Source organism: Capronia epimyces, assembly GCF_000585565.1.
Source record: "Capronia epimyces CBS 606.96 chromosome Unknown aczIQ-supercont1.2, whole genome shotgun sequence".
NCBI lineage: Eukaryota > Fungi > Ascomycota > Eurotiomycetes > Chaetothyriales > Herpotrichiellaceae > Capronia > Capronia epimyces.
The window spans coordinates 703290-730021 of record NW_006912905.1 but is presented as its reverse complement, the minus strand read 5'-3'; the positions used below and the strand labels follow the sequence as shown (position 1 = coordinate 730021).

The following is a 26732-nucleotide window of genomic DNA, read 5'->3' as shown; positions in this document are numbered from 1 at the left end:
TCAAGCTAATATCGCAATGTCCCTCTACGATCAGATGGGTCCCGACCCTTTCTCTACCGATGCCATCAAGACGCTTCCCTATCTCAGCCTCGAGTCTATCACGACATGGGAGGGGTTTCGTTTCAATAACAGCCTCGAAAGCGGACTCCTTCGGCTGAACGACGTTAATACCAAGCACTTACCCAATCTCAAGCCCGACGTCTTTTTACTAGACCTGCAAGATGTCTCGCTACCAGATTTATCCAGTCCATCTTCCAGCTCTTCCGAATCCGGGCAGGAGCCGCAACAAAGTCAAGATGAGCGGGATGATATTGATGGGACTCCCGATCTCTGGATTCTGCCAGAGATTATGCGAGCAAGACCGAAGGATAGCGTTGTCAGCTGGGATATCTTCCTGAACAAGAGCCATAAAGAGCCGCCGACACCATACATCAGCGAAGCGAATCCCCGAGTGTTCAGTACAATCCTGCAGTCATCAGACCGAGACCTCCTGTCGAAGCCTATCAAGCCTGATGCACTACTTCACGCGGCTTTCGAACTTGCTACCGGTAGAGGCTCGACACTTTTTCAATGGATTGAAGAGGAAGAAAGGTTCTCGCATTGTTGGGGAAAGATCGCAGCCTGCGGCTACAGTGTACCTCTGTTGCATAATTTCTTCGAAGACCTCTTGAGGATTGGCACATACACTAGGAAACTAAACAATTGCTTCGACGGCCTGGAAAACCAGTCACAGCAATTAACACCATCGAGGATAGCATTCATTGCTGCTTCCCGAACCGCCTTGCATGCAACTCAAAACTACCTGGAAACCTTACGGCCAACTATCGTGTCCCTCCTTCAGCTGAAAGACACCATGTGCAGGGTTGCTGCCTTGGTAGCGACGCTGAAGGAATTTGTCGATGCAATACACAGCTGCCAGACTGACCCTGCCATTGTATTGGCCTTAATGCGGCAAGCGGCGAATGCGTCTTTGTGTCATTCAGCAATAGACGGAGTGATACAACAGATAATTTCAAGAACCTTGCGACCACTATTGACGAAATTACTCCATGAAGTTGCCTTGACACCAAGTGAAACAAATGGCCATGGAAAGCAGTGCTCGGACAAGGAGCATGAGGTCGACATTTGGAGTTCTGTTCTTCCTCCTTATCTCTGTCAAACTGTCACAGAAACACGGCAAAGCCTAGGGATACTACGATCATTTGCCGACGACTATTCCGTCTTGTCAAGTGTGTGCAGCTCGGCATCATACTTTATGGGTTTGGAACCAGGCTTTACATTTGACGACATATGCCAATTACAGTCCCAGTCTATTGCATATGAAGATGCAATGAAGACGTCTTTCCTGTCTAGGGAATTGTCTGCATCGACAAGCTCCCTAAGCCATTCGACTTCTGCATCCTTACGACTAGAGGAGACGGGTACTACAGGGCCTAATTTGGCCGATCCCTTCCATCTCGAACTGGGCCTTTTCGACCATCACGTCCCTGTGCTTGACCTTGACAAAGCCGACGGGCTCTATAGCAATGTCATTGCATATCTTGACAACCCAGAGGCCGAAAAATCACCATTCCAGCTAGACTACATGGAAGTGGTGACTTTGTCCGTCACTCCTCTTGTCTCGGCACAACATCGTCTTCTCTCCTACTCTGTACTCCGTCTACTCTTTCAGAAGCATCAGCTCCTCTCACATTTAAATCTCCAGCGAGGTTTCCAGCTACTGGGAGATGGCCCTTTCTCCGCACGCCTGAGCATGGCTCTGTTCGACTCGGATCAAAACAGTAGTGAAGGTCAGCGGCCATCTGGTGGTTCTACTGGTCTCCGTCTCCAAACTCGGGACACTTGGCCGCCTGCGGGCTCTGAGCTCAGGCTTGTGCTGATGGGCATTTTGTCGGATAGTCTGGCGAATTCTAAAGATCAGTTTCTAGATGATACGATCTCCTTTGCAATCCGCGACATGCCGGTTGAGGAACTCGAGAAATGCCGCGACGTTGATTCAATCCACGCTCTGGACTTCCTCCGACTAGAATACAAACCTCCGAACGAGCTACTCCAGACAGTGCTCACTCCCAGGATCCTAGACAAGTATGACCGCCTTTTTCAACACCTGTTGCGTCTGTCGCGGATACACAGCTTGACCCAAACGCTGCTGAGACAGAACTTCGATCATCTGCCTAGCCGGACTGGCACGCGTTCAGACCACAGAATGATAGTCCAGATGCACCATTTCACGTCGACTCTCGCTGACTACTGCCACAATGTCGCGATCAACGTATGTTGGAAGAAGTTCGAAGGCACGCTACACGACGTCGAAAGACATATTAATAACAACGACTATGAGCGTACATTGCAGTTGGTCAAGAGTCAAGATTATCTTCGCGCCTTGCATGAAAACACCTTGGACAAGCTTCTCCATGCGTTACTGTTAAAACGGAACCAATCCGGCACCAGACAGATTTTGGAAGATGTATTTACATTGATTCTACGAGTTGCGGCGCAAGAAACGCCCAGCCAGAGGCACAACCGTTCAAGTTTGAAGGTGATGACCCGTGCCGACGAACAGAGGATGAAAGATGATGTTCACGAGACCACGACGAATCACAATCCTAGGAAGGGATACGACATAGGAACGGACACGATTGCGAAAGAATTTCAAGCCAAAGTCATGCAGTTCATAGACGCCTTGCGGGTTCAAGGTGTTTCCTCGAAGCACTCGCAGTCAAGGGCTGATGGGAACAATACACCTCACGAGTTTATTGAAGATAGTGATGATGAGAACTTGTTCGAACACTTGCTTCTCAGGCTGGATATGTTTGGTTACTGGGGGCAGGGCCAGAATGACGGGAGGGGTGTTTTTGGTGCAAGTTGATGGCTATAAGATGGCTTAGCCAGACAATACCTAACACCAACCTAGCTTGGTCGAATGCTGATGACTGAACTATCATTATCATTATCGTACAGCACATAACCTACGTGGGTGCTCAATATTAATGAAGGAGGAAGTAGAATAAATCAATATTAATGAAGGAGTAAGTAGAATAGATCCAATATTAATGAAGGAGTAAGTAGGATCATTCAATCACGGGTTAGGGTTAGGGTTAGAGTTAGGGTTAGCATAAGCATAATAAATCAACCAACGGCCTTGATTGATGTAATCCGTACGGATACTGAGCATCGAGATTACTATCCTGTCCTGTCCCAGATCACGTCTGGATCGAGATCACTCGATGCTTATGCTTGTGTTTGTAGTCGTGCTTGTGCTTATGCTTGTAGTCGTGCTTATGCTTGTAGTCGTGCTTATGCTTGTAGTCGTGCTTATGCTTGTGCTTGTAGTCGTGCTCGTGCTGTGCTCGTGCTGTGCTTGTAGTCGTGTTTGTAGTCATGCTTGTACTCGTACTTGTACTTGTGCTCGTTCGTGGCAGGCACGCATGACGAGGGAACGGAACGACTAGCGACTGGTCACTGGTCACTGGCCACTGGTCACTTGCGACAGGACAGTGCTCTTCGGGCCTGCCACATGCACATGCACATGCACATCCTGCGCAGTTGGCCGTGAGAGTTGTCCTGACGCTAGCGGTGATGGTGATGGTGATGATGGCGATGGTGATGATGATGGTGCTAATGCGTACGCCGTACCCAAGTCCAAGCAAGCTAGAGTGCCCCAGGGGCCTGTATCGATCCTAAGATTGATTAAGGCTAAGGCTAAGCTTTCTCTAGAGTCCGGCAGTTGCGAAGAAATGCTTACGGTTCCCAAGGTTGGCTTGGCTTGGCTTGAACTCTGAGGGGAAGTGGGAGGCGTGTGTCGAATAAGAAACCTCATTAGTACCACCTGAGAGTTGAAGAGAGTCAGATGGGACGGTGGGATGGAGTGTCAGTGTGATGGAGGGGTGGAGGGATGGAGGTGGGATGAGTCCTGACTAGTATCCGTACAGTACAGTACACTCAGTACAGTGCCAACCAAGGTGGGATGCATGGGTAAGGTAAGGAGTAAGTGCTATATGTAATTAGGTAGATGTGATGAATGGCTGGAATGGACTTCCAGCTTCTAGCAGTAGAGCACACAGCACAGCACAGCACACAGCACAGCACAGCACACAGCACACAGCACTAGTAGCAGAGACCTACAGCACACAACACCTCAAGCCATAACATAACATATGTAACATATAGCATACTGTTTGTTAATATATAGTTAATATTCAGGAATCTAGGCCAGACCAGACCATACCAGACCAGACAGCAGGGAGCACCACAGAGTACTCCGTACCAGATCACAGATCACAATCAAAGCACGCCAATCGTCCGAAACAGAAAGCACCCGCTACTACAGAGTACTGATCATCAATCATCACCTCATACCTAAACGCATCATGTGCCGCGACATCACGCTCACATTCACCTGCACACCGGCGCACCCGACGCACAAGGTGACCATCTCACAGTGCTGTCCGAAAGCCAAACCGGCCAAAGCGTCAGCGTCAGCCCCAGCCTCCTCTTCGTGCCTGGATCCGGACTCCTCGGGCTCAGGTTCAGGCCCAGGTTCAGGCCCAGGTTCAAGCCCAGGTTCAAGCCCAGGCTCAGGGTTCGGACTGTCCCTCACGCGCAGTATCTCGCGTGCTCTCGAGCGTAAACCAGATCCCGAGGTGCTCAGAGCGTACACGTTGGCCGCGAACCGTGCGTGCGAAGCGTGTGACGAGGCCCGGAGGAAGGTCGCCGACCCGCCCCGCCTGCAGGATCTCGATGGACATCTGGGAAATAGGCATGCCTTTAGTGTGGAGGAGGGTATGAGGGAGTGCGCTCAATTAAGCGCGTGGGTTCAAAGGTTGTAATGTCAATGTCAATAACCCAGAAACCAGAAACAATCAAGACTGCGGCTGGATCCTGGGTAGCTATTTCGCTAGCCCAGCTTGAAATTCAGTTCCGCCGATATGTATTGACGCGGGAGTGACGTCGAAAGAAAGCGTCGAGTGTGTTTTTCTTTTCTGCTTCGTGGAGTCTGTTTACCCTTTCTGCTTGGGCTTGGGCTTGATTTTCTCTCACGTCCACGGCCATCTGCCATCTGCCATCCGGTGGCATGGAAAACATCATCGATGTATTAGGTAGGTACCCACAGCCAGTGTCGGGGAGTCTTGCGCGGGGGTTTTTGCTGTTCTTGGTCTGGAGCTAGGATCCTGTACAGTAGTAGTACTAGTACCCTAGAAGATCCTCTCCAGAATGGCCGATGTTGTCTTCAAGCCTACGTAGCCAGCAGCAACGAGACAGCCGGTGGCGATGAGCAGGGAATTGAGATTCCTTCTCTCGATGCCGACGGCCTTGGGTTTGGCATGTTCATCTCCTCCTCTGGCAGTCAGGACGTGATAATCGGGGACGTATTTGAATTCAAATACGGTTTTCTCCCCCAGGCCGTGCTTGCCCTCGACAATAAGCCCCCAGAAGACTTTGCGCAAGGTCGAAACTTTCCGCCTGTCCAGCGCCGGGATGGAGCGGTACACGTAGCAGATCGACATGAAGAAGATACACTGGCCAGCCATGAGAGCCCAGTACCAGGCCGAGGGGCGAGCAAGACCGAGGGCGTCGCAGAGCTCGCTTCCATTGAGCCAACGGGCATTGACTTCGAGAAAAGAGCGCGACGCGTACGTGGGCGGCTGGGCTTCGAGGCAGCGGATGACGTTGGCGGCCAGGATCTTGGATGTTTCGGTAGGATGGATTTCGTTCATCAGCAGCGATTCCATCATGGCTTTGGCTTTGGCCGGGGTCTCGAACCACTCGGTCGGAGTGCCCATGTAGTGCGCGATGAGTCGCCAGAGTGCGATGTAGTCGAGGATTTCCTGCTCCCGCAACCAGATCCCTTGCCGCGGCAGCGAAAGCCAGATGATGGTTCCGGAGAAAGTGCCGATGGTGGCGATGCAGTCGAGGTCGTTGATGGGCACGCCGTACTTCTCCACGCTGTAGTAGCCCGGCCGCGTCTTTGCCAGCTTCATGATCCGCTGTCTGACGGCTGCGTGCAACAGTCTCACTCGGAGGCTGGACGCGAACCCGGCGCCTCCCGGTTGGATGGATTCGATTGACCTGGTGCACTCCAGTATATGCTGCGTCGTCTCAAACAGTCGGTGTCGAGCCACTTTGACCGAGAACCCTCCCGTTCTGGCAAGCACTTCGACCACTCGGTTTGCGCCCATGCCTCCAAGCAAAGATTGGAAGGCCAGCCCCGTCAAGGTCGCTCCTCCGTATCGGTAGAAGACATCTTGTCCACGCCCAATCTGGTCCCAGTCCACCCAGTAAGGCACCGTCGTCACTTCGTCCCAGAGCTGCCTGAGCTTCTCGTCTTTTTCCGCGTTGGCCTCGAGGAGGAGATACAGATCTCGCTTTGGCTTTTGCTTTGACGAAGGAGATTTTCCGACTCCGTTGGGAGGTTGCGGTTCTGCCTCTGCCTCCGATGAGCTGATTTGGTTGAGGATATCATAGCATTCTTCCCCTAGCACGTCGTATGTATACTTTAACGGATGCGCTTGTTCCGGAGTGAGATGCTCCGGCGTCAACTGGAATGTGTAACCCCAGCATGTTCGGGTGTTTTCGTCCTTCCTCCTGAAGGGATTCGGCCACGCCATACTGCCGACAAAAAGAGGAGTTTCTCAGGGCAGCAAGCTGCGAGAAGGAAAGAGAATGACTCCAGGGATGGCGAGGCAAAAGATGGAGGCAGTCTTTAGTAGTACCGTAGTACTTACGACTCGCCCAGCGCACCACCGCATGGATTAGTCATAAATAAGTGCTATAGGTTAGCGGGGAGGACGAGTCACGGCTCGCTTGTCTCGGCTGGTTGACTAGTCATGAATTACTGAAAGTCTGAAATTGGGTTTAAAGCCGCGCTGGGGATTCCTTTCAACAATAAGGAAACGTTGCAGGCCTTCAATCAGTCTCTGATATATCTTTGAATATGCAAACAAGCTGTAGAGTCTTCTGGGCTGCGGCGCAGGGCTCAAGGTCTTCCTGTACGACAATTTCTCGCCATGTGCATTCCAGTGCACGGAACCCCCTGATCAAACCGTCCAGCCAGCCGCCCTCTCTCACGATCCCCTGTGCCTTTGGTGCGGTTCGAGATGTTCATGTCCAGAAGAGGCGTAGATATTCTTCCTCTCAGGGCGCGCCCGCGCCCGCGCCCCTGTCGGTGAACAAGCAGGCCGGACAATATATGCAAGATACGCAAAGAAGCCATGCTCCCAATCCCGACAATGAAGACGTCCAACCTTTCCAACCATTCCAACCTCAGAAACAACCATCAAAAATGCAAAAGGCAGACCGACATAGCATCTCGTCAACAGACAATGTACTTGATGGGGATGGCCGTCTGAAAACACCTTTCCAGAGTCACAAGCCACTTAGGGGTGCACCCGGCAAAGGAAAGAACAAACGGCTGGAACTCAAAGACCTGGCCATTCCTAAAAAGAAAGAACCATGGCAGATACAGAAACAAGCATTAAAGGAGAAGTTCGGCGACGCGGGCTGGAATCCTCGGAAGAAGTTATCTCCAGACACCATGGAAGGCATTCGAACACTCCACGAACAAGACCCGGACCGGTGGTCCACGGCTGTCCTCGCAGATCACTTCAAAGTCTCTCCTGAAGCTGTTCGCCGCATTCTCAAGAGCAAATGGCGACCATCCGAAAAGGAGATGGAGAAGAGGAGAGAGAGATGGGCCAAGCGGCACGATCGAATCTGGGATAAACTGGCAGAACTGGGATTGAGGCCACAGCGCACACAGGAAAAGGCGCTCGAAGGCCCTGATGAGTTTGAAGAGAGTCTGAGAGCAAAAGAGATTCTGGATAACGCACGGAATGCTTGATTCAGCTAATATTCCGGCTGTTTTCATAAGCTAAAGCTAAGTCTGCGTGCAGGATCGAGTACATTCTGTGTGCTGCCTTGCCTGGCAATATGAGGAAACGAAAAGCTCTCTGTCCACTGTGTTCCTTCTAGCATCGGGGGGTGTTTGTCTGTCCAGCAAAAACGTTGTAAAAGCATCATCCACTTTGTCGCGGGCGCGCCGGTCGACCTGCGATCCCTTCATGGTCTCTGGATGATGATTATTCCCCACTCATGATAAAAGCCATGCAATCCCTGTTCATTTTGAGCCCCATTGTCGTGTACTTGCTATTCCGATGACGCGGACAATCGTTCTTCTTGCTGGTTTGCTTTGTCTCTGTTGAGAGGACGCCGAATGTGGGAGGCGCCGAGAGTGCGTAGGGTGGAGCGTGCTGTCCGCCCGTCTTTTCACTTTCCGCGCCGACACTTCCCGCCACCCTTCATCTTTCTCACACTCTAGTCATCGGTCATGCTGAAGTGACGGAGGATCATGTACGAGACCACCATCCAGACAGCTCCCATGAAGTGAGGGATCTCGAGCCAGAAGCTCTCCTTTGTCCATTTGATACCCTTGCACTCGGTTTTCGCACGCCAGAGGCCGGTGTCTTCGTTGAAGAGCATACGCTCACGACGCGGAGGCATGGTTGGTGGAAACATGACATAAATGACCGGAGTCAAAAAGAGCGGAACCAGTTCGATGAGTGAGAGACCAGGATATCCGGCGCCTGAGAGAAGACGATCCCAGAAGACTTTGTCCAGGATGACTTGACCATCGACAGTTGCCTTGACCACTTCATACCTGATTGCCCGGATGATGAGAAAGGTCATTATGACGACAAGGACGGCATGATACAGGATTCCTTCTCTCTTATGTAGGATCCAGAGTCGAGTCAACATTCGAGGTCGATGGACAGCATCTCTCTCCTTGACAGGCTGGTGAGTATCGGAAACGCCAGTCACATCGAAACCAAGACGAAGGCCTCCAATTCCTCTCGGTAACGCACTGAAGAAGACATCTCGAGCGAAGTGAATACCCAACCAGGTGTTGGTAGCTTGTCGACGTCTAAGGTTCCAGAGACTGATCGATTGAGCTGCACGGAATTCCGAGATTCTCCCGAGAATCCTGGCGAAGAAGACAGACATCATCATCATGCGAAGAGTAGTTGGCGTCGGAGTGGCAATAACAGGACCCCGCAAGAAAAGAGCCATGGCAACCAGAAACAGCGACAATGCCTTGAAAACGGTGTTGAAGTATGGTCGGCAACAATGATGGAACATGGCAACACGCTGGATCCAGGTGGCCTGTTCCAAGCGTTTGTCCCGGATTGAGAAGTTGGTTCTGAAAGCATCACGAACATGTCCGGTCCACTACCAAGTGTCAGTTCTCGGTCAAGGCTGCAACGAACGGTGGATCTACACTTACCCAGCGCCGGCGTTGTTTGAGGTGCGTCAAGAGACAATCTGGCTGCAGGCCCCACTGGAGAATCTCATGGCAGAGAGAAATTTGCCAGCCATGACCATGAAGAAACCAGCTGGTCATGAGATCCTCAGTGATGGTGAATTCTGGAAATTTTCCCATCGATATCCATGCTGCGGTGCGGAGGACAAAGCCACTGCCAGGACACCATGCGGCCCCAACAGAATCCCTAACCCCATCGTCTGCTCCGGTGCCCGTGACGTTGGACTGGTACAATGGGTCATTGTTGGGAATGTTGTAAAAATGCTACATCCGTCAACATCAACAAAGTCAAGAGGAGGTCCTGTGGAAGAACTTACTTGAGCAGTGGTAACCATACCCACATTATCCGCCTGCAGAGCGTGTGGCACAAGGGCCCGCAGGATGCAAGACTCGGGGATCATGTCAGCATCAAGAACGGCCATGAATTCATGTTGTCCTCCCGGCAGAGTGTCAATATACGCCAGGGTAGCGTTGAGGTTGCCTGCTTTGTATCCATGGTGGACGCCGTGTGGCTTGTACCGAGCAAAGTAATGAAGATTTGGGTGTTGTTTACGAAGATCCTTGACGTCTTCTCTCAACTCTTCATCGTCACCATCATCGGCAAGGACAATACGCAGTTTGGCGACAGGCCAATCGACTTGACATGCTGCTTTGACAGTGTCAAGCACAATATCATTTGGCTCACCGCAGGCGACGATAATGAGATCCACTCCTGGGACGAAGTCACCAAGGATGCGGTAGGTTGGTCGTGGCACAGGGTTGCGAATGAAGCCAATTGTCAAACGCCAAAGGGTTTCAGTAATGGTCGAACCTACGACGATGTCAGCTCAGAAGATACGACGGCTCAATCTACTCACAATTTTCAAAGACCTGTGCTGCAGCAAACAACTGTGCAGGGAGGAGGTTTTTTTGTCCAAGGCTTGTTGCGTTCACCAGATGGACAATCAAAGCGATGACATACGCTGTGGTATTGGCAAGACTAACAGCTGTCAAGGTGCTCGAAATGTACGAGGTGGGCACAGCTGGCTTCTTTTCGACTGTGATGATGTTGTACGGCACGACAGCCTGTTGGTTGACAGCCTGTTGGTTGACTGCATGCTGGTTGACAGCCTGCTGGTTGACCACTTGAACAACAGCTGCTGGTGCAGTTTGGGTGACCGAAGTGACGTCGAGGTGACCGTCGACCGAAACAGGTTCAGCCATGATGCCGACGTGCTTCACAGTGAATACAACAAGGCAAGGAGCTTGATAGAGTGCAGCAGGGGGTGTCTCAGAGACAAGAAGGATGAAATTGTGATGGATCAAAGTGTGAGTGATGGAGAATGAGTGAAGATGGGCCTTGGTCGAGGTGGCAACGCAGTCACCTTCACTGGTGTTCTTTGGAACTCGTGAAGATGACTACGAGACAGCCTTGATGAAGCTTTGGATGATTCAATGGAGGAGTGATTGTGTTGAAGAATAAAGGATGGAGTGATGGTGCAGGAGAGATGGTTAAGAAGAAGAGAGAAGAGGAGAGCCGGGAAAGCATTCACCAGCAGAGGCCCTTGACCGCCCATCCAAACGGGAAGTACTGCCGGCTGCGTTCACAGTTCCTACCATTCCCACAGCGCAGGCAATGCCTTTGGGCAGGTTTTCCACTGGGTGCTATCTTTCAGATCGATTGCTATCCATCTGCACCAAAGGTTGGCTCTAGTCGATCTGTTTGAGGAGCCTTCCTGTCCTTGGTGAGCTCAATCTACAAGGCCTTGGCTATTCTCTGACGATCTCAGTCCATGGCTACTTTGCAAACGAAGCACTGCTCTCCATCTGGTCAACCACGCCCTTTCTTGTGCCCATTTTGGCAGTACGAGTTCATGGGAGGAGAATGTGGCATTGTCTGGCAAAGCCTGATTGAAGAGAATGCATATTCGAGAGCTGAACTTCTTGCAGAGTCTTCTCACAGCATTGAACATCTCGTCTGGAATTCAATGCTTGCTTGCTATCCTCTGATTCCCAGCGAATCCTTTCTCTGTCGATCTCACCTAAACCCAATGTTGCAATTCCTACTTGGCTCGAGAAACTCTATCCTAAGCGTCTCGCTGACCTCCAACCTCCTCTGTCGACTAGGCTCATCCATGCATTCCTGTCGATCTCCTTCATACCCTCTCACATCAAGCAGTCGTTGGTGCTGTTCATTGTTCAATCTGCTACGCGTGCAGTTTCAACAGGAACACAATATGTGAATAAGGCGTGGGCATAGTATGGCAATCACAGCACTGTCAAAAGACAATTGGCCCCAGACTGCGTCTCTTTATGCTGGCTTCAGTGCATAGCATGGTCATTGTGTTCTCTGACAGAGCGCTGTAGTATGCCAGAGGCAGAATACAACTATCCTCAACAGCAAACTTCTTCCATGCCAGTTCTGAAAACGGCTTGTCGTATACTTACAGCAAGACTTGTTAGAGACTGCTCATGACACACCTGTGCTGCTGCTACTGATGGAATGCTCTGCCCAAGGTTTGAAACATGGATACACAGGGAACCAGGGCATCACCTGGTTGGTGCGACAGCTATAAACATTGCCGTTAGTGCCATGGTTGCTACACAGTTGGACTTTGTATATGCCTGTCTATGTCTGATCTGCTGCTGTAGTTTGTCTGTCATCGACATGGAAAATAGAGGACTCAAGAATTGTAACAAAATCCTAAAATGCTGCTTGCCCATATCCACTTTCACTCTATCATCCTACATCCTATACCGTAAGTTTGTGACCGGTCATGTAGTAAAGGTCTTTCATGGCCAAGATGGCTAGACCTGCATGTTCACTGCCTGTTTAATCTGGCGAGTACAGTCAGATATATACATGTAGATATATGGCTGAGCGTCTTCGCCCCACTAAATGTACCACCCTGACTCTTTGTATCACAATCTCTCCTTCTCCATCCTCATACAAGTAATAGTTTGGCTCACGTATTACTTATCTGAACATACCCCTTTTCAGGCGCTGCCTTGTGCCCCGATTAAATTTCTCGGCGCGCAGGGGTAAAAGACAAACTTCACCAAACATGCCGAGACAAGGCTGTGCTCGGCATGTTTGTATCAAAGCGTCGTGGATCCTCAGCTTTTTGCAACCTGCGCATCCAATCTAAGTATCTCCCTGATCACGACCCTCTTCTCTCTTGTGGCCGGTCCAGCGTGGAGAAAGAGCGCAGAGCTTATTGTTACCCAGTAGACGACGCATAATAGTGTTGTGCTCACATTTCAACCCTGGCTCAGTGAGCCTGCGCCATCATGGTCAACATCGCAAAACGCATACGAAGCTTCCAACCTGTAAGTGCCTTGGTTCACGAAGTTAATGAATTTACTAACAGTGTATAGAAAGTGAGTTTACATCTAGACAGCCCTGTTCTTTGACTTACACCTCTAGCTATGGCGAATACGAAATGGGCAAGGCGCCGCCGTTCTCCCACCACCACCATCTCCTCAATTAACCCATCTCCTCCTCCGATTTCCTCGAGGAGAATGGCGCAAACCAGTACATGGCCCAAGATTATTTGCGAACGAGCACCTGCCACGCCTGAAATATCACAATCCTGCTCTACCGATCAGAGTCGAGACCTTTACTAGGTCACAGCTAGAGGCAACTTTTGAAAGCACCGACCGGAGTACATTAGAGGCCTTGGAATCTAAATCAACTGATTCCGAATCTAAAGCGGAGAAATTCAACGAAGAGTGGTCTAAAATAGAATCAAAACCTCAACTGGCAGCCGACCCTAGCGCGCCTTCATCTACCTCACCTCCGGCCGAAATCTTTACGAGACGCGCCACAGTTGACATTGCGGGCAAGCGGCCTGCACAGATTTGGCACTGGTTTCAGAAGACCACTAAATGTGAAGATATCCCTCAATCCCCAGAAGACGTGGAACTCATGAGGCGGCTCAACGCATTCTTCCAAAAGGCGGAAGTAGACAGAAAGCGTGTGCAGGTCGGGATTGATGAAATGAGAAAACAGAAGGAGGACTTGCGGAAGGCCCGGGAAGCAGCTGAAAGACTCACGAGCGAGACATAATTGGTGACATGTCATAATCTGAGGCCTCAACCCTTGACCTCAGCTCCTTGTACATTATTTGTCGGCTGGCCTTATTCCTGAGGCTTCAGTCTAAGTCGCCATTAATTCATGACTTACGGATGGGAGAACATACCAGATGTGCTGCTCTTACCACTATTTTGCTTGGGACGCCGTGACTCACGATGCCCGCGCTTGCAGGTAAGAGAGTGGATATCCAGAGTCGGCGAATTTGCATTGTTTTTGCCTTCCACTCCTCGGTGCTATTGCATTTGTTTCGTGGTCCCTCGGTCTTTGACATATAAATTGCTAATCTCGAGACACCCCTTGGCCGTCTTGCCTGAGGATTTCCCAGCCCGAGAACCACGAAATCGAAATGCCGACAGACCATTGCGTGAGAGTATGTCAGGTACAACACTGGCGATGAGGTCATACATGCTGACTGCAAAATCGAATCAAAGTGCCCGTGGCTGGGGTCTAGACGACAAGGAAGCGTCATTAAAACCCTCCAATACCCTCTGCGTGCTGACGGCCGGGTCTAGACAGGAAATCCGATGGAAAACCTGGCAAAGCTGGTGGACAAGCATTCTCTAGGGATGAGGTTCGAGACATTCATCGCTATCTATTCTCGCATGCCTATCCATTGGACTGGTGAAAGACAGTGGTGATGACTCAAACAAGAAGTGTCAGACCTCAGTCTCACGAAGCCTACACGGCATGTCACCTCAAACGCCCTGTATCCGTTTGCGCGAGGATGCACTATTTAAGGCCTCTTTTCTCCAAATAGAGTCAGCCGAACCCAAATCAATCGCTGATGCTTTCCAGATACACCATGGCAACGCAGAAACCCTCCAGCAGGCAAATTCCAACTATGTCTCAGCAGGAAGGAGAGGAAAGCCAGTCAGACTCCGAACCAACCTTTGCTTTTGGAGAACCATATGAGCTAGACAAGCCGTCTTCCTTTCCATCCTCCACTATCCGGACAATAAAGGCATCAAGCCTCCCTCCACCAAGTACCACTCGCATACCTCCTGAGGCTGTTCAGACAGTAAAACTAGCATCAAGAGGTGATGGGCGTTCAGGAGTGCACCCGGACAGTGCGCGAATTGGAGACAACACAGGCACAGGACAAGCGCTACTGAAGGAGAAAGAACAGTCTCGAGCAAATTATAACCCTAGGCGATATGACAGGTTTCGAAGAACATCTTCAAACACTGACACAATTTGGTCTCCGCGTCGACAACATCAAGGCAGATGCATGCTAGCCGCAGTCCGAGCAAGAATGCGCGGAGAGGCACTTCATGCCGCCAGACAGTGCTTGAAAGATGAAATTTCTCACATCCAACGACACCCCGGCGTGAGGGTCAGGGGAATTGACGAGTTTCTGAACTCACTAGAGCGAGAGATCAATCACTCGTTCTCACGTGTAGACTTTAACTCGTTATCGGTGGAACGAAAAAGGCCTCGAAACAGATACAAACAAAGCGCTCACCTCGAGAGGCCTCCTCGTCCTGGGACCGGGCGACGGGTTAGGCCCCGACAATACCTTTCACCAATCTTCGACCAACTTACTGTGTACCTAAATGGGACGAGACTGGGTCAACCACTATCTCGTCATGCTGGTTGCTCAGACAACCGTGGAGCGCGTATTCCGATTCTCATCGATTCTGTTCGCTACGAGCTGCCGCTAGATGACCACCTCTGGCTTTCTGATGAGGACAAAAGTGTTGAATGTTCCAGAAGCCGCCGCCCGCATCGCAGACGGAGACGGTCACAGTCTCCAGCACACTTCCTTTCAACTATACCCCTTAGTCGAGGCCGCCACTCACTCCGGCACCTCCATAGTCTGTCGGACGAAGAGAGCAGTTTTGCTCGAGAAGGGAGTTTCCGGCGTCGATCCTCCCCCTCCAGCTCAATAGCTTTGGTATCGTCCTCGTCCACCGCAGACTCCAGAGAAGTACGCGAGAATACTCGAGGTCGCCCACGACAGCGCGGCTTCAAGCATCCGGCAGCAGACCCTCATTGTGGAGACCAAGCTCACCGCCAACACCAAGCTCACAATTCCGATGAGCCTGAAGGCTACTCATTCCAGCAGATGCCCGATGCTTGGGGCACTTATCTTGAGCCATTCTATTCTGACGATGACGACGACGACGACGACGACCACCACCACCACCACGACCACCACCTTTCCAACTCTCCGCCCCGAACTAGTCTCCGACGTCACAGCAAGCCTGACAATCCACCGCTCGAGAGAGCCAGCGCAGCCACATTGAAACATAAGGCGGAAAGGCCTCTTGCGTCCACGAAACAAGGCACACACCAACCTTCTAGCAGCAGTATGACAGATGAAGCCCGTTCTGGTGACCGCCAATGCGGACTTGGGAAACAACGTGGAGACGGACGAGCAGGAACATCACGCCATCAGTGCCTCGGGTGTCTCGACAGGTCGGACTGTGTGGCAAGCGGCAGCACCCGAAGGGATTTTGAGTCTCATTGGAGTCCTCCCGTAAGGTACTCTAACATAGATGAGACTGGCTCTACTAATGCCAGCGAAGGCAGAAACGATCCAGCTGAACTGAGAGAGCATGGCTTGAAGATTCGAGTGTGATGTGAGATGGCTCTAGGTAGATTAACAGGATAGACATTACATAACGAGGTGAGTGCACTGCTATAGGTTTTTACGAATATGGAGGTTGAGCGCTTGGATATTCAGGCCTGCCGGTGACCACGACATGACTTGTTCGAAGGGCCATCAGGAAGAATCTCTGCGTGCCTGAATTCACTGCCCATTGACGCTCTCAATTGTCTGTTCCCAAGCCCCCCTGGACGATGCTCTCGAATATTCCATCATCGGCGTTGCTGCCACTGTCCTCGCTGCTTGGGTGTATCCAGCCAACAGTAATCCTAGATCCGAGTGTAGCAGCATCTGGGCCAGCACCGGGGACATCCAAGGGATTGTCACGCACGGTAATGTGATACACATCGGGCGTGCTTATATCGACATCGGCACATCGTCCCACAACTCCCATCTCGACTCCTCTACTCCAAATGTTGAGATCGACCATGGCAGTCGCCGTCAGGTGAACGAACGCATAAGGACTAACGGCCTCGTTGTGTCCTGTCCATAGGATATCCACGCCGGGGAGGTCTCGGTGGCGGATCACCCTCATGGCCTCTTTGCGTTGGTGTTGTTGGCCTGCAGGGAGGGTCTGGTCGTGCTCCAAATGCCACCAAGTCGCGTCATGCTCATGGTTATGATGCAACTCATTCATAGTGAACCCCTGAGATGCAAGTACTGGCCAGCTGAGTTCCGAGTACCTGGCACCGAGGGTATATACCGTTGGCGAAAGCGTCATGACTGACACGTCGAAGTGGAATCGACGGACAGGGCCGGGGAGGATTGGGAGGACGACAGTGCCCACAAGCCCAGCCTCTGTTTCAGCCTCGGGGCGCGTCGAGGGGTGATTGACCTGGGAGTTTGTCGCGAAGGGCGGCCGAAAGAGCCATAGGTCGGCACATCTATGTTCGGTCGTGTCCATCCGAAGTATCCAGGGCGTAAGCTCTATAGCGGCCTGTGTACCCGGTGTAGCGGGAAGGAGGGGTGTATATCGAGGCCGGTGCTGGCGCGCATGAGAACGAGGGTTGATATGGCGAGGAGGGTAAGGATACGTGGACGGCAAGGGGTACGAGTTAGGATTTGGGATTAGCTGGTGCCGGCGCCGAGTAAGTCGACGGCGATGGCGATGGCGAGGATGAGAGGACGAATGGTGGTGGCTAGATAATCATATTCATGGTCAACATTTGAATCTACATCAAACCATGGCCATTGGCCACCCATGCCAGCAACGCCGGGAACAGCGAGATGAGCACTCTATCCCAAGGATGAATGTCGTACTTATCATCATAGTTGCTGCTGTGTCCATCGTCATAACCACTGCTTGCTGACAGCTGAGAGACAGGCCGTCGGGGTGCCGGTCGACGTCGGTGGCGGTCAGCGTCTTCCCTGCTGCTTCTGCGAGGGAATCTTCCTGGCATGACTGTATAGTCTGAAGATGTAGTATGGCTGGGATCTTATTTTTGTTGAATAGCCCCTCGAATGGGAGAGGCGGTTAGAGAACAGAGAATAGAAGAAACCGAACAATTGTGAGGGCATGGAGGGAGAGTGTTGCTGCAGCTTGCAAACCAGCATCTCCTCTTGCAGAACCAGGTTGGGTGATGCAGCTTCATGCTTCATACTTCACCTGCTAGGCATCACCAGGTGTAGAGTGAGATAACCAAATGCATCACTTCTATCAAGCTGGGTCTTGTACGTAGTAGACACTTAGACACGCCACACGATTCACAGCTACTACTTACTTGGGAGGCAGCCAATGTAACCAAGCAAGGCTGAACCGAGGCACAGAGCGATATATCTGATAAAATCTGATACAGACTAATGCTCCGCCGTACAGTTGGGGAGACCAAACAGGCCTCAGACGCATTTTGCAACCTCCACCGTCCAGTCACATCAATTTCTTCCGGATTTGCCGTTTCTCGTTTCCCGACGGGCATCGCAAGCCTGAATGTGTATGGTATCCAACAGCGAGAGGAGAGGAGAGGATAAAACTAGAACTCATCACTGTCGCTGGCGTGCCATGGCTCCAACCTCAGCCGCGGCACTCTGTTTCTCCTGTGTCCTAGAGTGATCTAAAAGCCGAAAACCCTGTCGCCTCAATCCATCACACCCCAACGATGGGCGCAACCGAGCACCCTGGCAATGATGTCTTCAACGATGGCATCCAGCTGGAAAGAAATGCTGGTCTCCTCATGGCAGTATGTCCTTATGTCCTCTTCCACCAAGCGCCAGGCCGCATATGCATATGGCATATGGCAAATGGTTGATAATACTTGGAATGACTCATACTAATATATTGTTGGAAGACCAACACGACCACCATCGCCTTGAAAGGAAATGCAGAAAGCCTCTATCTGCCGAAGCCTCATTTCTATAAGCAGTTCGCCAAACAGCAACAGCCAGTCCGGCCATCAGCAGCGGTGAACCGGGGATACTGGCTGCGAATGCGAGCCATTGAATGGGTCGTCCGTCAGTTTCTCGAAAAGCCATCAGCCCACCGAAAAGTAATCGTCAACCTGGGTTGTGGTTAGTGAGTACTGCCACCCTCTTCTGCCGGCTTGGGCGCTCATATGTCCAGTGACCTTTTGCCGTTTCAATGGCTGTCTCGCGAGAATCATCTCTGCGCAACTACCAAATTCGTCGACGTCGACTACGAACCGCTGCTGCAGACGAAATGCGAGATCATCCTGAATCGGCATGATACGAGCAACTTGTTACGCTCGGTCACGACGAATCCGACTGCCACCAATCCCATTCTTCTCGATAGCCGTGAATATGCCGCTATCGGCTGCGATTTGCGGAACCTTCGAAGATTGGATCGACTGCTCAAATCTGTGTGTGAGCCAGAACAGAGCATTGTACTCTGCATTGCCGAAGACTCGGTTGCATACATGCCCACCGAAGCAGCCGATGCGTTGATAGCGTGGAGTTCATCCTTGTCCTCAGGTTAACAACCCTGCGCTGTCTTCAACCTTGGAAGAGATCGTCTCAGATGTCTAACATTTTGCAGATACCACCTTCTGCCTTCTGGACCCCATCTGTCCGGATCAACCGGACAATCCATTCACGGCAAAGATGGCGAGCCATTACACCAAGCTCGGCACACCATTGAGATCTGTGTTTCAGTACCCCGGGCAACACAGCCACACTCAACGCTTCCGAGTGGCGGGCTTCACCCAGCTTGAGTATCAAAATTTGTGGGAACTTTGGGCGGACCCTCGGTTCCTATCACCATCACAACGAATGGCGCTGGATGGTATCGAGCCTTTTGATGCTTGGGAGGAGTTTGCTCTGTGGGCAAGTCATCACTGTCTCGCCGTGGCACATAACCGCGGCGACCCTGTCCTTCCCGAGCGAGTCCTATCCCGACGGAATTCGGACTCTAGTGACGCTTCTGACATTTCTACACGAACTTCTGCGCCGACCCATCCCGACTCTCAACTGTTTGCGTTTCGCTACTACAAGGATCCCGGATGCCTGTGTCGGCGTCACCATGGCTCATCATATCCCATTCCTGACCAGGACGCCATCGCCATCTATGGAGGTCAAGGGCCCGAGTCGATTTTAGCCACGAGCGCGGTTTGCCGGCCACGTCATCTCGACGAGGTGACGCCGGTTGTCTTGCCCCCTGAGGTGGGCGCTCGATGTTGTCACGTTCTCACCGGCATGAACGATGGAGGCAATATCTTGGTTGGGGGTCGACGTTCACTAACCGAACCCTTGAAGGACTGTTGGCTACAGAAGGGCAACCGATGGTTCCGTATACATGACTTGCCGGAACCACGTTACAGATGCAGGGTCGTGGGAGTTACTCTCCCGAATCACGTCTTTGGTGCCATATGCTACGGCGGGAAGACAGGCCCTGCCACCGTCGCCACGGACATTCTTCTCTGGGAACCAAACGTAGGGTGGCGTGTACTTCAACATCTCCGGAACACCCCTGTTCCTAGATTCGGCCCCAACTTTATCCGACTCGGCTTTAATCACGGACTGTTATTTGGTGGGATGAGACAAGATGGGGTCATCTGCCCAGATCTTTGGCGTTGGCGATTGGTGGTACGCGACAATGTCGTCGCCGGAATCTCTTTTCGTCCTTCGCACGCTCTACATGCAAGTATCGGAGCATATCCATGGTTTGCTCGGTTCGGGGCCTCCTATGGCTTCGTCCAGGACTATTTACTCGTCATCGGAGGAGTTGCTCGAGGAGGTTGCATACCACAGCCGTATGAAATCTTGTCACTGATCGGCTCCTTCTCCAACTTGGGCGATGGGAAGGAGTTGGGTCTGAGGGTGACCTCGGTGCAACCAGTCCGACCTCCAGACTGTCCTCGGCCGTTTCTCATTGGACATTCGACTCTTCGGACCCGGACAGGCATGTATGTGATTCTCGGTGGAGGCGCCACCTGTTATACTTATGGCGACTACTTCAACGAGGGCATTTGGGTTCTTCATGAGAAAGAGGCTGGGCTTACAGCAGATTGGGTCGTCGTCCCGAGTCGTGCCTCAAGCATCTCTGCGGCAGATTCCGACAGCGGGAAGAACGGGCCATCAGTCCAGCCGGTGGACGTCGTGTTGAACCGAACGCAGCTGGCGGATGCTGTTGAGTTTGTCTCGGTCGTGCGTCGATCACGGCCCAGAGTAATCACAGATCTAGATTTCGGAACCGGTGCACGACTTTGGTCACTTGACCATCTGATGGCCAAGACTACACGAAGTGGCAATTCTATTCCTTCCGATGAACTGCCTCAGCGCCGTGGTTGGAGCAGGTTGGAAGACAGTTCCGGCCACCAGATCACCTGTCCAGCCAAGCCAGTCAAACTTCGTGTAAGCTCTTCGATTGCAACAAATACTCTTTTGCAGCAAGGACAGCTCGACAAGCCGCCAGAGCTAGACGTCGACTTTCGAATCCCCTGGCAACTGAAAAGCATAGAAACTCATGTTGACTCTGTGTTGTTGGATGTGTCAAGGGGCACGACACTCCTCCAGTATGACACGACGGCTACTGTCCTGTTTCAAGTCAAAGGTTTAAGGAAGGTTGCTCTCTTCCCACCCACCGACCTTAACAGACTCGAAATCTTGCCTGGCTTAGGTAGATGTGAGCTTCGAGTCTTCAATGAGAAAACAAGGGCAAAGCCGTTGCAGGCGCCGCCGGGGACGAGTCCGCATGTTGCCATCATCCAACCAGGAGACTCGCTCTTCATCCCGCCATTCTGGACTTATTCCGCCACGTCGATGCGGGATTTTGGCCTCACCAGTCACGACTGTTTGGTCAATAAAACTCAGCAATCTCAATCTCAGCAGACAAGATCAAGCCGACCGACCAGCGTGACGTCTGAAAGTTCATGTTCTTCCGGCTACACGAGCGAGTCGGCAACGGAATGCGCAAGCCCTGCTAGCTTAGGCAGACGGCCCCCGCTGACAGATGACACCGTCGATGTTACAATCAAAGTCTTTTTCCGAACCATAACAGCAGATAAGTATACCAAGTCTGCCGGAGGATTCCGAGAGGCAGAGCTTGTTGCTTATGAGGCTGGGCGACGCGACGTTGAGAACATCGTGAAGAGATTCATCAACAATAATACTCAGCCCGCACGGTTGACAGGCCAGGAGACTTCTGGTCTTACTGGACATGAAGAGACCGAGACCAAGATCGAGCCCGCTTTCGTGTTGGACCAGATTCCGAAGGATGTGACCAAAGCATTTCTAGAGAAATTGGGAAGGGAGCTGCTGGCCAAGGCCGCAGAACTGTAGGCCATCAGTTCTGCGCTGGACGCTCCGACGCTCCGGATCAACTGGACGCTCTAAATGTCCACGTCGTTCGTCTGGAGCTTCCAATACCACGCCACCACACCACACCACAGTATCCTGGCCGGCCGAGCAGGCTCCTGAAGAGGAAAAAGCTATCGCTACAAGACTTATCGATGACTGGATCTCTACCGTGTAGGTTTGGTATTTCGGTTCAGGGCTTAGGCCACAAGGCTTGCCTACTACTAGTGCCGACTGAGTGTCTTTGCAGTCAAATCAACACCACCACACCTCGTCCCGATCCCAAGTTGCCAAGTCGAGATGTCGTATCCACTGCAGGAAAATGATCTGGGCATTACTGACTTGGGTACTACTGATTTGGGTACTACTGATCTGGGCATTACTGATTTGAGTTGAGATGCCGGCCGTATACATGCACCTACCAGATGGACTATGTATACTCGGACATGTATATCTTTACACTATTCACTGGACACATATAGTCTGGTCTGGTCTTGGACGGTTACTCGAACTTGGACATGCATTAACAATAACAGTACGGAACTTGGACATGCAGCACATAACAGTACAGGAGGTACTAACTTGGACGTGAGGCATATAACAGTATACGTTCAGGGTACTAGCACCATTTGCCGGCACCACAAAGAAGGTGCAGACTAGCACCACTGCCGGCACCAGTGGCGACCTGACACCACGAAGATAAGGTGCAGAGACGAAAGCAAAGCATGTAGACATAGGCATAGACATAGATGAAGATGAAGATGAAGATGAAGATGAAGATGAAGATGAAGATGAAGATGAAGATGAAGATGAAGATGACTATTGAAATATCGACTTTCCTTTCCAACGCATCTTGTCATTTTCTCGTTTTCCGTCGGGTCTTTCTTTTTTATTCCTGTTCTCGTTTCCCGTCGGGTCATATTTTTTTTGTTCAGATTCATGTTTATTTTATATTTGTATTTGTAAAGCTAGGAAGAATCCTTCAATCTCGCCAGCACAGCCTTGCCGGCTCTCGAGTCATTAGGCCTGCCCAACTGGTGGGAGATCCAGTCGCCGATTTCCGCCATCTTCAGCAGATCGACGCCGGTGTCACAGCCCAGACTGTGCAACAAGTGCAGCAGGTCCTCGGTGGCGACGTTGCCGGTGGCGCCTTTGCTGTAGGGGCAGCCGCCCAGGCCGCCGACGGAGCTGTCGAAGATGCGCACGCCGTGCTCGAGGCCGACGACGGTGTTGACCAGGGCCATGCCGTAGGTGTCGTGGAAATGCAGGGCCAGGTCCTCGTTGAGGATGCCGGCGTCCTTGAGCGTCTCGAGCAGTTTGCGCGTGCGTGGCGCCGTGCCCATGCCCGTCGTGTCGGCCACCGACACCTCGTCGCACCCCATCTCCAGCAGCGTCGCCGTGATCGAGGCCACCTTGTGCGGGTCCACGTCCGCCCCTTCGTACGGACAACCCAGCGCGACCGACACGTACCCGCGCACCCGGATGCTGTGCTGCTTGGCAAGCTCGACAATCGGCTTGCATCGCTCCAGGCTCGTCGCGATGCTGCAGTTGGTGTTTTTCTGCGAGAACGTCTCGGTCGCGGCCGCGAAGAGTGAGATCTCGGTCGAGTTGCTGGTGCTGCTGCTGCGGTTCGCGTCCAATTCATCGGGGTTCGAACTGATAGTGGTGGCCGATGGCCCGGGCGACGGAGGCGGCGTCGGAGGTGCCCCGGACACGGAGGCGGATGGGTTCGCATTCTGGGCCTTGTGTGTTTGCAACGTCTTGACTAGGTTCTCCATGCCTCGAATGTTGGGTACGAGGTAGTTGTACGCGATGCCGTGCGGCGCAGGCGGAGGATTCGTCAGGATCTGCTCTAGGATGTTGCTGGTCGAGGCCATCTGCCATCATTATTGTCAGATACCTGTCCTTCAAATGTTTGGGTTCGCTTTCGCTTTCGCTTTGGGGTTTCTGCTGTGTGCTGGGCTGGGTCGGGCTGGGCTGGGCTGGGTCAAGGGGAATAAAGGAATCACACACCTGCGGCACCCATTTCGCAGGCACAAACGATCCGGCCTCCAGATGTGTCACTCCGGTCTGTGCCAGGCGCCGGATCAGTTCCAGCTTGGTGTCGAGCGGGATCGAGCTCTTTTCGTTCTGGAGGCCATCGCGCGGCCCGACCTCGACTATTCTTACATGGTCGGCCGCCTGGCGTCTGGAGGTGCTGAAGTTCCGGCTGCTGCGGCGGTGGCGGAATAGAGATGCAGAGGTAGATGGACATGGAGATGGAGATGGAGTTGTAGATGCACAAGTCCATCTCCGCGCCGAGGGCGAGATGCGTGTGGCGAGGGTGTTCATGGCGGACCGGTCATGCGGCGGCAGCTCATTCACAAGATACAAACAAGCCTTGATTTTGCGTGTGAGATGGCCTGGACCGAGTGGTAAAGGCTCTGGTAGGCCAACAGGGCAGAGCACACAGCGCAGGTACAAGTCGAGGGTGAGGGCGAGGGCGAGGATGAGAGTGAGAGCGAGGGCGAGGGCGAAATGTTCTGGCCGGATGGAATAGTGAAAGAATATCCGTGTGTGGAGATGGACTTGGAGATGGAGGATAAACAGGAGACACACTTTATTAGTAGTACGGAGTACATCCGGATACTTGACGCCCGCCCGGCTAGACGCGCTCTCCGCCGGATATGGCTGAGTGCGGGGAGCAGAAGACGGTAAGGAACGGGCAAGGCTGGGCAAGGCTGGGCAAGGCTCAGCCTCAGGTACCGAGGTGCAAGGACACATGGGGTGTGAGATGCGATTACTCTGTCCTCTGTAGGTGTTTGCCGGTCTGTATGTGTCTTCTTCCTTGTATGGGCGTAGAAATACACATTCTTTTATACATTCTTGTATATCTCTAGACAAGGAAAGCATATGTTCCTATGTGATGCAGATGTATGTACGGGTATGTATGTATATATGCAATGTCCTGAGGACTCTTCTGTGGCCATTTGCAATGTACGGGGACAGGATCCATACTGTCATCTGTCCTCTGTCATCCCAGTGTGCTCGAATCCCTGTGTTCGCTGCTCAGGCCTTCAGTTTAAACTGACCTTTCTCCACTGCATCGAGGCCTCGGACGGTAATCACACAGACACTCGTGACCATCAGCAGCGCAAAGTCGTACCAAATCAGTGAAACGTATGCCTGAGGCCGAGTGCTGCCTGCCACGAGAGCGCCTCCAACAGGCGACCCCCAGATAGCGCCTAGGCCGCGAATGAAGTAGATGAAGCCGTTGACTGAGGCATACGCCTGCGTACCAAAGACCTCGATCAGCGTCGTCGGGAAAAGCGAGTTGTAGCCTGGAATGGACACTCGGGTTAGCATTGTCCAGCATTCTCCAGTGGGTGTCGTTGTCATTAAAATTGCCAGTGATCTGGCTCCTGGCTCGTGGTACGGGTTCGTATCATACCTCCAGCGAAAATGCCGTAGGTGACAACAAAGGCAATCCACAGGCCCATGTCGTCGGCGTAGGCACTCGACAGCCAGAATGCCACTACGGTGATGGCGCTTCCAAGCACACTGAGCACCAGAGTGTTCTGTCTGCCCGCGATATCTGCAATGAAGCCCATGGCAATTCGACTGACCGTGTTCACCGCATTATTGATTGCAAGCAGTGCGGCACCACTACAAGACCAATTCGTCAGTAACCTGGTCGGTCTGCACAAGCCGGGATGCGTTCGTCTTACAAGGCAGCTGTATAGCCCAGCCTCGTGCTGAACTCGGGCAGGAAGGTCAGAGGGACCAAATTTCCAGCGGCCTGAGACATGGCGGCCAGTGCTTGTAGGATGAACGTGAGCCGCTTTGCAATTCGAACATCCACCAGCGTGGGTCGCTTAGACAGACTCCGGGATGGAGGCGTGCCCAGGACAATGGGAATGCTCATGCCCAGATTGGCGAGCCCAAAAACCCGTAGAGTCCATGCTGCACCGAGCTTCGACAGCAGCACGCGAGCGACGGGGGCATACACCAGACCTCCGACACCGGCACCTGACAGGATGAAGCCCATAGCGGAACCGCGGTGGGCATCGAAGTATTCAGGCGCCACTGCCAGGATGGGGAAGTACATCAACGATGTGCCCACTCCAAACATCAGTCCCTGGGTGAGGAGGAGTTGCCACACCTGGTCAATCTTAGCTTCTTTCCTCGACCTGGACCTGGACCTGGACCTGGTCTTGTCCCTTGACAGGGCGTATAAGGAGCTCGGCCCAATGAATGAAGAATGAGAGCATTGGTATTCGTACCTTGTGACAAAAGCTGGCCAGCACATAGCTGACTCCGATCAGCACTGCACCGGCGCCCGTGATCCATCTCGGATCCTTCGATCTGGCCATGATGGGGTTGACAAAGATACTACCGCCCCAGGTCAGCCCATAACCCAAAGTTCCTATAAAGGCCAGCATGGCCTTGCTCGAGACTTCGCTTCTGGGGAGGAACGGATCCTTCGGGCTGCTTCCGTCGGCGAGATAGTAGTTGAGAAAGACGCCGTAGGCCTGATTGAGGCCGATGGTGATGACGACGGCAAAGAAGGCACAGAGCAAGATGCCTGTCTGGCGCTCCTTCGACACTGGTTTCATGGCTGGTTGAGCATTTTCAGGCGGCACCACGCGTTCGAGGGCAGATGCATCATCATCGTCAGGCACGTCGAGCTCGAAGAATTCTGCCGGCCGGGGTGCGCTGGTGATTTCCTCGCTGTCAGGAGGACTGTTTCTGCCGTAAACCGTGGCCATGGCTATGGCTGCCTGGGGATAGAGGAAAGGGAGAAAGGCAGAAGGGAGCTGGGAGCTGGGAGCTGGGGAGTCATCGTTCTGTACGGAGTAGTACTTCCCCGCAGTCGCTGGGCATGGGCACAGACCGTAATTACGTCGTAGTATATGAGTAATCGACTACTACTACTACTACTACTACTACTACTACTACTACTACTACTACTACTACTACTACTACTACTACTACTACTACTACTACTA

The 26732-nt window shown here is 52.3% G+C and overlaps 10 protein-coding genes across 10 annotated transcripts; 5 read left to right on the top strand and 5 right to left on the bottom strand.

Annotated features, from left to right (window-relative positions):
* Positions 1-16: 16 nt before the first annotated feature.
* Positions 17-2869, top strand: A1O3_02083 (uncharacterized protein; the record flags this gene model as incomplete). Its single annotated transcript, XM_007732226.1, has 1 exon — positions 17-2869. One exon carries the CDS (start codon positions 17-19, stop codon positions 2867-2869), a length of 2853 nt encoding a protein of 950 aa, XP_007730416.1.
* A 1501-nt stretch (positions 2870-4370) lies between these two features.
* Positions 4371-4829, top strand: A1O3_02082 (uncharacterized protein; the record flags this gene model as incomplete). Its single annotated transcript, XM_007732225.1, has 1 exon — positions 4371-4829. The coding sequence occupies one exon, from the start codon at positions 4371-4373 to the stop codon at positions 4827-4829; it is 459 nt and encodes a 152-aa protein (XP_007730415.1).
* A 366-nt stretch (positions 4830-5195) lies between these two features.
* On the bottom strand, positions 5196-6608 carry A1O3_02081 (uncharacterized protein; the record flags this gene model as incomplete). The annotated part of the gene is made up of 1 exon (XM_007732224.1): positions 5196-6608. The coding sequence occupies one exon, from the start codon at positions 6606-6608 to the stop codon at positions 5196-5198; it is 1413 nt and encodes a 470-aa protein (XP_007730414.1).
* Positions 6609-7282: 674 nt separating this feature from the next.
* On the top strand, positions 7283-7840 carry A1O3_02080 (uncharacterized protein; the record flags this gene model as incomplete). Its single annotated transcript, XM_007732223.1, has 1 exon — positions 7283-7840. One exon carries the CDS (start codon positions 7283-7285, stop codon positions 7838-7840), a length of 558 nt encoding a protein of 185 aa, XP_007730413.1.
* Positions 7841-8313: 473 nt separating this feature from the next.
* Positions 8314-10519, bottom strand: A1O3_02079 (uncharacterized protein; the record flags this gene model as incomplete). Its single annotated transcript, XM_007732222.1, has 4 exons — positions 8314-9225; positions 9281-9580; positions 9634-10127; positions 10174-10519. The coding sequence occupies 4 exons, from the start codon at positions 10517-10519 to the stop codon at positions 8314-8316; spliced, it is 2052 nt and encodes a 683-aa protein (XP_007730412.1).
* A 2067-nt stretch (positions 10520-12586) lies between these two features.
* On the top strand, positions 12587-13364 carry A1O3_02078 (uncharacterized protein; the record flags this gene model as incomplete). Its single annotated transcript, XM_007732221.1, has 2 exons — positions 12587-12625; positions 12723-13364. The coding sequence occupies 2 exons, from the start codon at positions 12587-12589 to the stop codon at positions 13362-13364; spliced, it is 681 nt and encodes a 226-aa protein (XP_007730411.1).
* Positions 13365-16162: 2798 nt separating this feature from the next.
* On the bottom strand, positions 16163-17399 carry A1O3_02077 (uncharacterized protein; the record flags this gene model as incomplete). The annotated part of the gene is made up of 2 exons (XM_007732220.1): positions 16163-16883; positions 17176-17399. 2 exons carry the CDS (start codon positions 17397-17399, stop codon positions 16163-16165), a joined length of 945 nt encoding a protein of 314 aa, XP_007730410.1.
* A 696-nt stretch (positions 17400-18095) lies between these two features.
* A1O3_02076 (uncharacterized protein) lies at positions 18096-21729 on the top strand (the record flags this gene model as incomplete). The annotated part of the gene is made up of 4 exons (XM_007732219.1): positions 18096-18176; positions 18285-18508; positions 18557-18924; positions 18989-21729. 4 exons carry the CDS (start codon positions 18096-18098, stop codon positions 21727-21729), a joined length of 3414 nt encoding a protein of 1137 aa, XP_007730409.1.
* Positions 21730-22712: 983 nt separating this feature from the next.
* On the bottom strand, positions 22713-24075 carry A1O3_02075 (hydroxymethylglutaryl-CoA lyase; the record flags this gene model as incomplete). Its single annotated transcript, XM_007732218.1, has 2 exons — positions 22713-23621; positions 23758-24075. 2 exons carry the CDS (start codon positions 24073-24075, stop codon positions 22713-22715), a joined length of 1227 nt encoding a protein of 408 aa, XP_007730408.1.
* Positions 24076-24792: 717 nt separating this feature from the next.
* Positions 24793-26492, bottom strand: A1O3_02074 (uncharacterized protein; the record flags this gene model as incomplete). The annotated part of the gene is made up of 4 exons (XM_007732217.1): positions 24793-25064; positions 25175-25389; positions 25452-25885; positions 26007-26492. The coding sequence occupies 4 exons, from the start codon at positions 26490-26492 to the stop codon at positions 24793-24795; spliced, it is 1407 nt and encodes a 468-aa protein (XP_007730407.1).
* Positions 26493-26732: the final 240 nt, after the last annotated feature.